At 38.7% G+C, this 16,752-nt stretch overlaps 1 protein-coding gene across 1 annotated transcript in view; it reads left to right on the forward strand.

Annotated features, from left to right (window-relative positions):
- Positions 1-5,355: 5,355 nt before the first annotated feature.
- Positions 5,356-16,752, forward strand: part of LOC149844881 (conserved oligomeric Golgi complex subunit 2-like) — a 32,249-nt gene continuing 20,852 nt past the window's right edge. Inside the window, exon 1 of the mRNA XM_089995340.1 lies at positions 5,356-5,864. Coding sequence (XP_089851466.1) covers positions 5,400-5,864 — 465 coding nt within the window. The 5' untranslated portion in view covers positions 5,356-5,399. The remainder of the gene's footprint in view (positions 5,865-16,752) is intronic.

Raw genomic sequence — 16,752 nt, forward strand, 5'->3', positions numbered from 1 at the left:
ACCAAAATGCCGCCTTTGCCCTCCTTCATGAGTGTTTTCATTGCAGTCAGGGCAGGAAAGTGGATCCTCCTCTGTGAGCTCTCCAGAGGGTTTGTCTAGGGGCAATCGGAGCATCCCCTCTGACGCCTTCATCTTCCTCTTGAATTTTGGCTGACCATTTGGATTCCTCCTCCTCCTCGCCCTCACGACCCTCCATCACAGGGGCCACGATCTGGCATAATCAAAGAGCTTTGTGTTCTATCCCAAGGTGTTGCTGGTGGAGAGCGGTCGCCACAACTGCTCGCGAGTGGAAAAAGAGGCCTGTAGCAATGTCGAATTCGGGAGTTGCTTTGCTCTGGATGAACACCAACATAAGCAACAACAACATGAAACATAAATAACAACTAAAATAAAAGTGACTAATATTAGTTTTCATGATTTTTTAGTGTAAGAATTAAACGTTTGACAAACTCTTAAAATGATGACTGCCAATTTAGCGAAAGCACATGAAAGTGAGTGAGAAGAGTCAGAGAAACCACATAAAAACATGAAAAGTTGAGTAAAAGAATATAATAAGAATAAATGAAGTGTGTGAAAAACATAAGAGAAGTTAGGAGAATCAAGGTTCTCATCAAGTTTTGGAAGCGAGAAGTGAGTTTTCGCGAGGCGAGCTACCGATCTATCTAAAAAGCTTCCATTTAAAGAGTGTTTTTATTGTTCTATCTTATATGTAAGGTAATACAAAAAACATCTTATGCAAGGCATTCTCTATGAAAAATGTCGTCCAATGATAACCTAAATTTCTCTTGATAATACTGTAATGTTATCAACCCTAAAAGGAGAATCTTGGAATGTATTTTAAAATACTAAAATAGCCCAAAATATTTCATTGGGCATCTAAACTCTGATGGGACACCTATAGATTGTACTGAATATTCTGTGATATTCTTGGATTTATCTTTTTTGTCCATCTCCCTACAGAAATTTCCTGATGAAACTGCAACCACAATACTTCCTTATGGAAGTGTTTTGATTGCTATAATGGTGAGCATGGAGTGCATTGTTTGTGTTGTCAACCTCAATTCAGATGAATGAAAATTTATATCATCAATTAACTATGACTTTCATCTTCTCCATTTTAGAACTTTCTGCAATTAATAAATGGGTCATCAAGCTCCTCGATCATATTGTTAGATGTAAAACCATGCATTAAGTATTAACCGTTTATTTTTTCATAAACTGCTATAAATACAAAAGCATGCAGTAAATATTAGCCATTTCATTTTTTGTCAAAGATGTTGTTAGTTTATGGTTAGTATACAAGCTTCACCTTGGAACCATGAGATGTTTGTTGCACATGAGTCTCCACTTAAACAATTTTGGTGGCAAGGGGCCCAAGTTTAATGACCAGCTTAGAGAGAAGCCCATGTGTCTAATTTCATTGGACAAGAATATTCTCTTATATGAAACCAAAATAGTCTTTTAATCCCCTTTGAAGCCAATCAAAACTTTTTAATTTTGAAAAAAAAGGTACATTGAACTGTAGCCCATGCTCTTTCACTGGGAGCGTGAGCCCGGTAGCGGTTCAGTCATGTTGGTCTGACCGGCATCCTACAATCGCAGAGAAGAAGGAGAGGGATAGCGAAATGGGGAGCGTGAGGGTTACATGTGAAAAAAATGCTTTTAAGTACACTATTTTTCAGCCGTTGGATATAAATCAGATCCAATGGCTGAAAATGTTAGATATATATATATATATATATATAGATAGATAGATAGAGAGAGAGAGAGAGAGACCATCCAACCAAAAGAAGATTCAAAATCTACAACAAATGATGATCGAGCGGCTCCCCTTTGTCAATGTTTAAGCCTTTCTTGGATCAAACCTTATATTTGTTCTTTATAATTTAGTAAAAAATATGCTTTATACGGAGACTTTAGGACATCAAAACTTGTTTTGAAACATGAAAAATCGACTGCTCATAATGCATTTAAAACCTTACAATACAAAATATTAAAGGCCATTGATTTTTAGCATTTCAAAAATACTTTTCAATATTGAAAAAAATAAAAAACATGTCACTTATTAAATAAAAGTTAAAAATCCAATAAGTAAAATCGAATAGATGAAAAACTTGATCGTTAGAGAAGGAACACATGTTGAGCATCAATGTAATGAACTCGATCCATGTGGGAAGGGTTACTAATCTGGGTGTGTTTTCATATCTAAAGTCTTGAAATAAGTTACCTTAATTGATTTGAATTTGGACTGGGTTGGCCATCTTCTTAGTTCTTAGTAGCTTCTCTCCTTTATGGTGTCAAGCTATATTCTTCAATCTTCTATTTTATTGGTAGGTCTCCTTTATGGGTATGTTTGTTGCATCGTTTGGTGCTTCTTCCTCTATCCCAGTTGGTACATCACTAGGACCCATAGTAGAACCCAGTTCTAGTCCTGCGATATCAAATATCAAATCCACATGGATTATCATGTACCACATCCACCCGTATGTCAAAATTGCTTCAAAATTCTTCACTATGAAGCATCCAATTCTGATGACCACTTACAAAACCCTTCCTGTATAGGTGATGTCTAACACCATGAGGTTCTACAAATCGATTGTTCTTACACATCACGTAGAGGCACCTGATCCGACCGATGAGATCCACTGTACTGACACTTGTCGTTGCAAATTCAATAAAACTATCAACATCATTCATATATTCAATCGATACCTCATTATCAACTATTCTACGGTACATCCATTTAAGGTTTGCAGCAATTTTATCGTATAATGTTACAAATATTATCTTTACCAGTTAAAAGAGAAGTATAATAATGCGTCGATGAAAAAAATATCAAATTTATCATGCATTGTTGGTGGATATAAATATAATGATTTGATATATATATATATATATATATATATATATATATATATATCACAAAAATATTTAGAAAGATGAAATCACATTCATAAACACGATACATTCAATTTAAGCATGTTTTCATAATATGGAGGGCATAATTAATTCGAAAATAACTTCATGTAAGTATGAATAGAGTCATGTCAAATATTGTAATACATTCAATCATTTATATCACAATAATGTCAAACATGTACCTGCAATAAACACACTCCAATATCCCACTAACTACTACCATGACTTGCATGAACTCCGAATTACAAAAATAAGGGCACTTCTATTTTCATACATTCAAATCATGCTCAGCATGATATCTGAACTTCAGCAAAGCAGTACTAAATATATACAACTAAGTGACTGTGTGAACAAAAAAATGTTGCATCCAAGAAAGTAAATAACATGTGATGCGCTTGCATCACTTACTCACCATGGGTATTTACTCGATTTACATTGCTTTTGCCTTTGCATTTTTTTCTTATTTCTTTTTGCATTGCATTTTTAGCCGCATGCGATGCTTAGCAGCATCACATAATTAACTCAGCTACGTACCTGCAATGCACATTTATATACGGCAGGAAAAGCGCTCCGCCACCGCCTGACAGAGAGAGAGAGGCAGTATACCTGCAGACTCACCGATGAAGGGTATCCGACCATGAGTTGACTGTAGAGTGAGGCTACTAGAACAAAACGATGACTAGTGACAAAGTCACCGGCGTGGGTCAAGGGAGAAGAGAGCGATCAAGGTTGCCAGAGAGGGAGGAAGAAGAGGAGGTCGACGAGGGAGGGTCATAGGTGGGGTGGGGGTGGGGGGGGGGGGGACTCCGACGGCTACCGGTCGGAGGCTAGAGGTCGGACGAAAGAGGATAGAGGGCGAAGAGGGACGAGGGCGAAGATAAGAGGAGAGGCGTAGTAGGGGAGAGAAAGGAGGAAGGTGAGTTTAACCCTCTGTGGCCTATTAAGTGCACGACGAGGCTGCCAGAGAGGGAGGAAGATGAGAGGGAGAGGAAAAAGAGGAGGTCGACGAGGGAGGGTTGCAGGTGGTGGTGGTGGTGGTGGTGGTGGGGAGGGGGACTCCCACAATATCGGTTCAGAGGTTGGAGGTCGGACGGGAGAGGAGAGAGGGCGAAGAGGGACGAGGACGAAGAGGGAGGTGGGGTTGTCGGTGAGGCAGAGAGGGTGGGCCGGACGCAAGGAACGAGGTCTCTGGAGGGCATCGTCGGTGGGTCACCGGAGATGGCGAGCAACGCGGTGGCAAGGGCGAAAGAAGAGGAGGTCGGCAAGCGACGATGGCACACGGCGACGAGCGACAAGTGGTGGACGACGATGGTCGGTGGATTCACACGACGGTCGGCGAATGAAACAGAAAGGGAAAGAAAGGTCTCACATTATGGTTTTACGAAAGAAATTAGCAATGAAAAAATTTTGTCTCAAAATTCATCATTAATTAGCGACTAAATCGCGACAAAAAAATTCTGTCGCTCATCCATCGCGAAGCTAAGACAGAGTTTGAGACAAAAGTTTTCTGCCGCTAATTAGCGATGGATTTTGAAACAAAATTATTCCGTCTCTAAGTTCGTCCATAATTGCAATTTTAGGGACGGTTCATTTTCTCTAACTAATCTGTCTCAAATTTACGATGAATTATTTTCGTTGCAAATTTTCATCGCTAATTAACGTTTTTCTTATATTGACTTATCCTTTTATGTACCTCCAAACATCCATTTTTGCATAAGCATCATCTTCAACTGAATCAACTCACACTAAGGATGCAAATGGGTCAGATCTAGGATGAAGGTTTTGCAAATTTTGTCTGTTCCACATCTCACTGGATTCAACTCCCTGGTGTATTTAGCTGTTATAGATTCGAACTGTTCGCATTCCTATCTCATATAGCACATGATGTCTGCCATCATATGGCAATCCTCACCCTCGATAGTAATGCTAAGATGGTACTAATTTCCCTGATGCTCCCATTCTCTATCTATGGTAAAATGAAAGCGGTGGGTTTGCCGTTTAGGGTAAAAAATATGTGGGTTGGTTGGGGTGTAATTGGGTCAGGTAGGATCCTGTCAGACCCGATTATGAATTGGATCTAAAAGTTAGACCCAAAACTGACCCATTCTGAGTCGGGTTCAGGTACAGGCCCAGGTATAATTGGAAAACATGGACTCATTATGTGTTAACAAAGTTCGTGTGTATTGGGTTGGGTGTTGAATAAACCCGATTTTTAATGGAGTCTAAGAATTGGAACTAAATCTGACCCATTTTGATTTGGTTCAGGGTTTGGGTTAGGGTATGATTGAATATTGACCCCCCTGTAGGTTAAACTATTTTTTGTTCTAGTTTTAAGGGGTTGGAGTTTCAACTCGAATCTCAGTGTGATGGTGTGCTTTCGTAGTAGCAACAGCAAGAATTGGCATATGGCTATATCCCGTTTTACGTTGACATGTCACGAGGCAAACGCCCTAGAGAGAGAGAGAGAGAGAGAGAGAGAGATGACAGATCTTGCCTCCCCGGCGCCGTCCGGCCCCAGATCCGCCTCAGATCTCTTCGGAGATCCGGCCGATTCCCGGCCTCTCTGGTTCAAGAAGGACGCATTCTTGCGGAACGATTTCGATCCCGAGTCGTACGTCTCCGATCTACGCCGGTTCGTCCCCTTCGACAACCTCCGGGACGAGCTCCGCGCCCACCTCTCGCTCCTCAAGAACGAGCTCATCGAGCTCATCAACCGAGACTACGGCGATTTCGTCAACCTCAGCGCGAAGCTCGTCGATGTGAACGGGGCGATACTGCGGATGCGGGCACCGTTGACGGAGCTCCGCGGGAAGATCTCGCAGTTTAGGGCGAGCGTCGAGAGCTCGCTGTCGGCGCTCCACGAAGGGCTGCGGCAGCGGGCGGAGGCGTCGGCGGCTCGAGAGATTCTGGAGCTTCTCCTCGACACATCTCACGTCGTGTCCAAGGTTCGTTTTGATCGGGATTTTCTCATCTCTGGGCAAAACGTTGTTGATTTACTTCAAATCTCTGTTTGTATAGACAAATTTGAATTCAATATGGAGGTTTTTGTGTTGAATTATGACAATTGATGAAAACAGAGGACTAACATCTGTTTTGCTAAAAATTATGTGTGGATTTGTTATTAATGTGAACATATCTTTGGTCTAATGTTGCTTATCTGTATGATTGGAAACTTTATTGTATTGGCTCTCTCATGTACTTTGAGACACAAGATTTTCGTGGCGTGTTTCTTCCTTTGTCGAACGTAAAAATACGTTTTCCTTCTTGATTGAATCGGAATTGGATGGAAGAATTGAATGGTATCATGTTGTTTAACTGAGACTGGAATTCACATAGCAATGACCTAGTTGAAGTTGTTATGATATGTTTTTGTAACGACCCGATCCGGGGCCTCTCGAGCCCGGGTTCGAGCCCGGGTTCGTGGACGTTAGTTCCCAGAGGGAAATTACTCAATAATCTCAAGAATAGCTCAAAATCGTGCTAGGATTTTTTTTTCTTTGATTCAATACTTGAAGGTCCATACATCTATTTACAATATCATAACCATCCAAAGACAAAAGCAGAATAAAAAGTAAAGGAAAACCGTACTTCTGATGTGGCAGAGTCGTACTAAGTCCTGTGAGTGATGGCAACAGTCCCTGAACCTACAGTTGCAACCAAAAGAAGGGGGTGAGTCTACAACATAGTAAGATTCCATTTACAAATAGACACGACCATTGCAACTGTAGTGAGCTCTAAGCTCCTAGTCTTAGTTTAGTTTGCTACTTATGCACACATGTTAATTATGAGTTTTACCCCCTTTATCGCATCTCTATTATTATTTTCAAACACCTCTTCTACTCTAATCGGCTATTCCGGACATAGCCTCCTCGGGCGTAGCAACCCATGTAGACAACTCATAGTCTACAATGTTGGCCAGACTTATGAACCACTCACAAACAACGTAGTTCAAACCGGCGCAGACTAGGGACACAGGTGCTGCAGCAGCTCGTCGGTTGCTCGCCGGGAGCGAAGGGACTCAAACGGTAGCTAGCCGAAGAGCCAGAGTGGCTATATCTGCTCCCAAGGTGTCTCAAGGAGCTATACCTGCCCCCAAGGTTTTGTGGTTCATGCTACGTCCTACATGTGTCTAGTGGGCAATGTTTTAACCCCTAAGGGTCACCTAGAAACGTCTGAGATATTCCCAGGTTACTCACGAGGTACACACCTCAGCATTACCCTAGACCATGCTTCCTAGTAGAGTTCCCATCACACACCGGGTGGTCATCCTATAGACAACTTTTACTTAACGTTAACATCTTGAATTTAGTGCGTTATACAATCCTCAATGTATATCCACTAATTACTTTTAACACATGTTTACATGCCTGAACTGTTAAGGATGGCAACCCACCAAAGATTAATTCACGACACTTACAATGCCCCTCCCAAGGCATAAGCGTGACATTTCTCAAGGTAATACCTACCATGAGACTTTGAAACTCTACCCTCAATTTTCACATAACACATCAATCTCATACATGCAATCATGTCATGCCACTTTTATTTCGTAACTCAGAAACTATGCATGATCAGGTTTAAGCATCACACTTGAACTTTATAGATTCTTACGCATGCAAAACAATGTCTCTTTACAATAAACAAAACTAGCATACTTGAAGCACATGGAATCATATATAAAGATGCCTAAACTAATTAACGTGTGTTTTAATCAACTAAGGAGGAATTTCCAAATGTTCACTTACCTGGAACGCTTAAATCCCAATTGCAACCTTGATCTGAAAACAACGAATACTTCGTATTACCAAAACACCCTTAAACTTAATTGTCAAACTCTGACTCCATTCTTTCAGAGTTTGTTCACACATCCCCTACTAATAGACTCTACCCAAGCAGTAGAATCCATGGATTCAAGAATCACATGGATCTAACTTCGGGGTACTTAGTTATGCCTTGTATGCTTTGTCAGCGTATCAAGGGCAAAATGATCTTTTTGCTCTTTCAATGACCTCTATGTCATCTTTACTTCATGTTACTTTAAGATCCATACACATAATAAAAATTTTACCACTCAGGTCTTCAACTCAACTATGATTTGGATCATGGATTCGGTATTCTTGATCTAAACCTGCTTGAAAAGGGTTTGTCTGGATCTAAACCAGGTCGTCTAATCGAATCCATTTGAGTTTTGGGTCCAAACTGAGATCTAAACCTGAATCCAATTTGTAAATGGAAAAATCGAGTCTTCGCTACTTCGATTTTTCCACCGTACTCGAAGAATCAATCGCACACATCCGACCTGTCTCGGTCTAGACTTAGTCGGTTTGACCCATATTGGGTCCACCTTTGGTTTGGACCGAATTGATCCCTCATTACAAACCCGACTCCATCTGCTTACTAATCAGGACCCGACTTGATCCGAATAGACTGAGACGGTCTGTCACGGTATATAGACCCGACTCGGTTTGTTAAGACCAAGTCGGTTTGTCAGAGTACTCAGACCCTAGCTCGGTTTGCGTTGATCTGGCTCGATCCGGTCATGCTCAAACCGAGCAAAATTGCCGACTCAGTCTGCAGAAAATACAGAATGATTCTGCCCTGCATAAATTCTGCAATAGTTCTGGCAACACCATTGTTGCCGAACTGTTACAACTTTTGCAAATGGCCGGTGCATGTGGCGATGAGGGCGGCGATCGGACATACTGCCTCCATGCGACAACCGATCTTCCCCTCCCCATTTCTGTCACCAACGAGAGGCAACGACAGAGGGGAAACCCCTCCGTCGTTCTCCTTCTTCTATTGCAAGGTAGGGACAGGGTTCTCCCTGTCCCTATTTTGTTGCAACTCACTGGCAATCTCACAGTTGCCGGCGACCCCCGTGTTTAGCCAACCAACGAGAGGGAGAGGCTTACCTGACGGCGACCGACGACGACTGCAACACTCCTCCCGATTCTCCCTTCACGCTCCCTCTCTGCTCCTCTGGTGATCGAACAGGGAAATGAGAGGAGCCCCCCCCCCCCCCCCCATGGCTTTTATAGCCATGGGGGGTTGGTCGGTTACCCCCTCCCTCCTTCTGCATTAACTGGGGGCAGCCCGCTTCCTCTCCCATGATCTGCTTCGTGGGAGAGGAAGGGGCGTCGTCCCCCTCTCCTTCCGTAACCCCCCACGCTGGGAGGAGCGTTACAATTCCACCCTCCTTACAAAAAGATTCATCTCGAATCTTTCTCGATAATTGGGAAAATTGTGCATGCATATCTGCCTCATTCTCCCATGTAGCTTCATCTTTACTGTGATGCTTCCATCTCACTAGGATCATTGGGACAACCTTGTTTCTGAACTTGTGCTTCTTAAATTCAATTACCTCAATTGGTTCTTCCCGAATGCTTAAATCTTCTTGGATGTCTAACACCGACTCCACTGTATCCAATATATGTGAAGGATCTGACACGTATTTTCTTAACATGGATACATGAAATACGTTATGTATTATGGAAAGCGATGGGGGTAATGACAACTGATAGGCTGTAGAACCTATTCTTTTTAAAATCTCGAATGAGCCGATATATCTTGGACTTAGTTTGCCCTTCTTTCCAAACCTCATTACCCCTTTAAACAGTGATATCTTTAAGAAGACGTGATCACCTGACTCAAACTCCAACTCACGTCGTCTCTTATCTGCATAACTTTTCTGACGACTTTGGGCTGCTTGGAGTCTTTCACGAATGAATCTGATTTGCTCCTCCATTTGCTGAACCAATTCCGGTCCTAAGGTTTTTCTTTCACCAACTTGGTTCCAGCATAGCGGCGTCCTACAACATCTCCCATATAAGGCTTCATAGGGAGCCATCCCAATACTAGCTTGGAAGCTGTTATTATAGGCAAATTCAATTAGCGGCAGAATATCGTGCCATGAGTTGCGATACTCTAGTGTACAGGCTCTCAACATATCTTCCAATATCTGGATGGTCCTTTCTGACTGCCCATCCGTCGGCGGGTGGAAAGCTGTGCTCATTTTCAACTGAGTTCCCATTGCTTCTTGAAAGCTTTGCCAAAACTTGGAGGTAAAATTCGAATCTCTATCAGAAACAATGGAGTCTGGCACTCTGTGCAATCTCACTATCTCTTTTATGAAAAGACGAACTAATTGTTCAAAGGAACACATTGTCTTGCACGCGAGAAAATGTGCAGACTTGGTCAGTCTATCAACAATTACCCAAATCACATTCATTCCCTCTCTGGTCTTAGGAAATCCTATAGCAAAATCCATCGTTATATCCGCCCACTTCCATACAGGAATAGGTAGTGGTTGCAATAGGCCACTTGGCCTCTGATGTTCAATCTTTACTTGCTGACATATTAGACACTTACTAACATACTCAGCAATATCTCTCTTCATTCCATTCCACCAGAAATTATTCTTCAAATCCTTGTACATCTTTGTACTTCCAGGGTGAATGAAATACTTTGAATGATGTGCCTCTGCAAGCAATTGTTTCCCAAGTTCCTTATCCTTAAGAATACATACCCGCTCTCGAAATCTCAGCATGCCTTGATCGTTTACTTTGAATTTTGGATCTTCACCATTCATTGTTATTGACCTGATTCCTTCTAACTCTTGATCTAAGAGTTGCTTTTCTCTGATTTTGTCCCAAATTTTTGACCCTAAGGTCGTCTGGACAAACATCAATCGACCCGGCAGACATTGCACTTCTGCTTTTTGTTCTACAATGCTTACCAACAAACTTGATATAGATAGTCTCGTGACTGATTCTGCTTTTCGGCTGAGTGCGTCAGCTACTACATTAGCTTTCTCTGGGTGATACTTTAGCTCGAAATCATAATCTTTTAATAATTCTAGCCATCGCCGTTGTCTCATATTCAATTCCTTTTGAGAGAACAAATATTTCAAACTTTGATGATCAATGAATACCTCAAATTGTTCTCCATATAAGTAATGTCGCCATATTTTTAGTGCGAATACTACTGCAGCCAATTCTAGGTCATGAGTTGGATAATTTATCTCATGCACCTTTAGTTGTCTTGAGGCATATGTGATAACTCTGCCATGTTGCATCAGAACGCAACCCAATCCTTTATGTGATGCATCGCTATAAACGGTAAAACCTCCAGTGCCAGAAGACAAAATTAACACTGGTGCAATGGTCAATCACTTCTTGATTTCTTGAAAGCTTTTCTCGCACTTCTCATTCCACTCAAACTTCATTTCTTTCTTTGTCAGCTTAGTCATGAGAGCTGTCAATATAGAAAATCCTTCTACAAAGCATTTGTAGTAACCAGCCAACCCAAGAAAACTTCGAATTTCTGTGGCATTCTTGGGTGTAGGCCAGTTGGTTACCGTTTCAACTTTTGCTGGATCCACCATCACTCCCTCTTTACTGATAATATGTCCCAAAAATGACACCTGATCAAGCCAGAACGCACACTTAGAGAACTTAACATATAACTTTTGATCTCTAAGTATTTGCAAAACGATTCTCAAATGTTCTGCGTGTTGTTCCTGTTAGAAAGTGGCTTTGAATACATTAGGTTCAATAAAGAACCCATACACATGCACATGAAGTGCGAATAAACCCATTAAAGGGAACAACACAAGCACATAATGTGCTAACACATAAACCCACACAAGGGGCAAAAATATGACATAAAGTCATAAGTTGAATATTATTGAAGAAGGAAGAAGGGGGTATAAACCCCATACAATGGAGCATAAGCTCCTCCAAGGAGTAAAGAATACAAAGGGGAAAGACCCCTATTTATAACACAAGAGAGGGGCCACCAAGGGGGTTCCCAAAGGAGTCGTTGGGAGCCCCCAACGACTCTTTGGGGAGCCTCCCTAGGTGGCGCAAACCACAAAAAAGGGAAAAATAAAAAAGAAAAATAAAAAAGAAAAATAAAAATAAAATTACAAACATATTCCAAATGGAATATGCGTAAAAACTGTGAAATGTCTAAACTACCCCTATGCCTATAAATAGATAAATATATATTATATATATATAATTAGGATAATACATATGCATATATACTATATATGAATATGTATTATCCTTTATATATATAATATTACAATTGTCGAATGATACATTTTAACACTCCCCCTCAAGCTTTGCGTGGGGGAACGAAAAGATTGAAGAAAGTAAGAGGAAGAATCTCAAGGCTTCAAGAGCCTTCAGTATGAATGCCATTGTAAATGTCTCCCTTCAATGTCTTTAACGATGAGCACCTTCCATGATCTATTCAAGGTACTTCTTTTCCTCTTATCTTCAAGATCCTGAGGAACAACAACAAAGAACAAGTAAAAAATATCTTTGCACTTTACTCAAAAAAGAACATTCCTAACAAGGTGCAAAATTTATGCATAATAAGATAATTACTTTAGTATGAAAAGAAAATTTAGAAAACCAAAGTTTTCAAAATCATATATCATGTTTAAAGAGTGAGCGAAAACATATTGCAAGAATGCATAATGCATTCATAAGGTTCAATATTGGACAAACACAACCCCATAATGGGGGAATAACAAAATAGTCCACTAGGGGACACCACAATAATCCTACGAAGAGGCATAAGCAACATATACTTTATTGAATGAGATCCTAAAAGGCCATAAAGAGCATATGCATATATTATCATGAAATGAATTAATACGTAAATGAATCATTAATGAACATGCTTCAAACATGTAATGAAGTGCCAAACAAGAGAAACGAAGTCTCCTAGCATACTTTAGACAAAAATAAACACAAGAGTTCACAAGGTTTTAAATCCATTTACGAGGCAAAACGAATAGTGTTATTTGAGTAGAGAATCTTACCCATTTAGGAAAATCTCACTCAATTGACAAAAAAAGACACATTTTGCATACAAAAGTGGCCAAAATACCATAAGCACTTAATATATAGATTAAATGCCAAAAAATCAACTTGATTTTAAAATATGCATATCAAAAATATGATTCACTTGAATATCTTAAAACATAAGCCATGAATGAAATTTTGCAAATTTCAACAATAGTTCATCCATTACAAACAATTACCTCATTAGTCCTCCAAAACCCATAAATCAAGTGTATAAGCTACTAGATCAAGAATATAGATATAATGCTAATAAAGGCCAAAGACACACACAAAGGTGTGCAAAAGAACCTTTTGTCTACATATAATAATACTTGAAATGAGTGCATCTACGACAAGAACAAGAGAATACACGCCAACATGGACCAAAAGCATCTCTTGTCTACGTAAAAATACACTCAAAACCAAGTATGTTCAGCTACTAGAACAAGAGTAACAAGCCAACCATGGGCTAAACCACAATACATCTCTTGTCTACATAAGATGACACTTGAAATGAGTGAAATAAGCCAACCATGGGCATACATCTCAGCGACTAGAGCAAGGACACAAACGCCAACATAGACTAAAATCACACACCATGGTGTGAATCAACGTGCCTTGTCTACATAAAATAACACTCAAGACAAATGTGTTCAGCTACTAGACTAAGAGAGCAAAAGCCAACAAAGGGCTACCAACACACGAAGGTGTAATAAAATTCTTGTCTACATATGATGACACTTAGATAAGGGGCATAAAAGGAGAAGACTTTTGAGGTAATCAAACTTGTAATGACAAACATATATATATAAATCAAACCTTGAATCAATAGAACAATATTCTTAAAAAAGAATACCCATAAAAATAACATTTTGGAATAAACTATGTAAAAGTATCTTCAACAAGATACAACAACCGATAGAACAATATTCTTGAAAATAAATGTGTGAACATACGCACACCAAGAACATATGGAACACTTGTGCACAAAAGCACAAAATCACAAATGTGCAAATGCACTCATAATTTTCATAAACAATGGAAGGTTGGGCAATAATCCCTAAAACCTTGATTTTAATATACCTTAAAACATTTTAAGGTTTCAAACATCATATATCCATCACATTTATATATAAATAAGAGCATCCATAAGATCAATGGCCAACATCAAACTAGTGACACACTCATATACCAAATCATTCTAGAGTCCCAAGGTGCCCATAACTCACCTCAACCACCATCTATAATATGGTAAGTGGACAAACTAAAAAGACATAACAACGAGTGTCACACTCATAATTAAAGATCATATACCAAATCATTCTAGGGTCCCAAGGTGCTCATAACTCACCTCAACCACCATCTATAATATGGCAATTTGGACAATCTAAAATGATATAACACGATGTGCCCATAACTCACCTCAACAAACATCTCTAATAAAACAATAATAAGGCCAAAACAATGATGCATTAAAGAAACATGTGATGGACAAATATAAATGCCACAAAAAGGCAATAAACACTTTAGGAATCATTTTTCAAAGAAAAGAGGACCGATTAAAAATTGAATCAAAGGTCCAATATAATCAATCACAATAATATGCTTTATAACAACAATTTTGCATAAACATGAATTATGCTTAATCTTCAAAAGAAGTCATTTATACAAAAAAAACTTATTATGTAACTAACACAATTATGAAATATTAAGCAACATCATGCGTAAGAACCGATTTGAAATAATCAAAAAGTAAAAAACAAGCCTCAACTATGATAGATATAAAGTGCAATTAAATGCACACCAAATGATAATAGATGCACTTTTATGCAATGCAAGTTTTTTAAATGACAATAATCTTGAATGAGCAAATAACAAACTTAGGCCAATATAGGCATTCATAAAGATGGTGAAGTTTGAAAAATCTTATGAAATCGACTATTGTAACTTAAAAAATGATGCTCACAACCAATCTCAAAAGATCCACAAAGGGTTACAAGTATTAATGAGTCGTTGAAGGATATTATGCAAGGAAAAAGATACTCACAAACAATCTTCTCACAACAACCATGAAATCTTCATAAAAGAGTATATACTCACAAGAAGATTATAAGGACCGAAAGGCTCCTTAAAGAGAGCTCAAAACACACAAAATTCCCAAAGAAGGGGGAAACTCCACTAAAGTGAGAGAAATTCCAACAAAGAAGAATAATAGATTTGTTAAAAAAACCTTATGATAAAGTAAGATTGTACTATGGCATAAATCTATAAAATTAAACATTTATTGAGGAAAAATTCAAAAGCTTTTAAGTTTTATCAAAAAACATGACTTAATAGATTATTACGAACTCCTAATGTAATAAGTACACAACAAACATTAGTGAAGACCATAAATTTTATAATGAGACAAGCTCTTTAAATCAAATTGAAAAATCTTTTAAGACTATAAAGATGCAAAGAAAATCACCATATTCCATAAGACTATTTTAAAACTTAATTCAACCGGAATTATATATATATATATAAAAAAACTTTCTTAATTAAATGTTGCTCATATAAAAAGGACACATTGGGTAAGTGAATCAAAACTTTTTAAGGAATTTAGCATTTTTCGAAAAACTACATCTCACAAACATTTTAATCTTAACATACCTTTCTTTAAAGACTTACCATATATAAAACGTATTCTTATAAACAAAGTTAGATTTAAAATATAAATTCAAGGCTCCAATGGTAATAAATCTTTACCGACCCATTAAGTTTTGAGCAATCATATATCTAATTTTTCGCCAAACAAGTTATCATTTTCAAATTTTTCAAAGAAAAACATACGAAAAAGTATGTATACGAAAAAGATTCAATAGAGTATCAAGTAACTCAAATTTTTATAAAAAGACATAATGACAAAGAGTACACATAAAAAAAAACATATTAAATTCTTCATACAATACTTAAAGAAATAGAATGCATACCTAATAACTTTAAGAAAGAAAAGAGAGAGAAATAAATACTTCACCATTTTTCTTTAAAAATTTCTTGAATACCACGCTTCCCGATGCACCAAAGAGCAACTCGATCTCAACCTCACTCTGATACCATGTTAGAAAGTGGCTTTGAATACATTAGGTTCAATAAAGAACCCATACACATGCACATGAAGTGCGAATAAACCCATTAAATGGAACAACACAAGCACATAATGTGCTAACACATAAACCCACACAAGGGGCAAAAATATGACATAAAGTCATAAGTTGAATATTATTGAAGAAGAAGGAAGAAGGGGGTATAAACCCCATACAATGGAGCATAAGCTCCTCCAAGGAGTAAAGAATACAAAGGGGAAAGACCCCTATTTATAACACAAGAGAGGGGCCACCAAGGGGGCTCCCAAAGGAGTCGTTGGGAGCCCCCAACGGTCACATTTGTGACCGTTGGGGGCTCCCTAACGACTCTTTGGGGAGCCTCCCTAGGTGGGGCAAACCACAAAAAAAGGGAAAAATAAAAAAGAAAATTAAAAATAAAATTACAAACATATTCCAAATGGAATATGCGTAAAAACTGTGAAATGTCTAAATTACCCCTATGCCTATAAATAGATAAATATATATTATATATATAATTAGGATAATACATATGCATATATACTATATATGAATATGTATTATCCTTTATATATATAATATTACAATTGTCGAATGATACATTTTAACAGTTCCTTACTGGCCAAATGTATGAGGATGTCATCCACGAACACCACTACGAACTTATCCAAGAATGGTTTGAATATTCTGTTCATTAAATTCATGAATGCAGCTGGTGCATTCGTCAACCCAAAAGGCATGACTAGGAATTCATAATGACCATATCTTGAACGAAACGCTGTCTTGACAACATCTTCTTCCCGAATCTTTAGCTGATGATATCCAGAACGTAGATCCAACTTAGAAAAATAGGCTGCACCTTGAAGTTGATC

Source organism: Nuphar pumila, chromosome 2, assembly GCF_984573655.1.
Source record: "Nuphar pumila chromosome 2, dmNupPumi1.hap1.1, whole genome shotgun sequence".
NCBI lineage: Eukaryota > Viridiplantae > Streptophyta > Magnoliopsida > Nymphaeales > Nymphaeaceae > Nuphar > Nuphar pumila.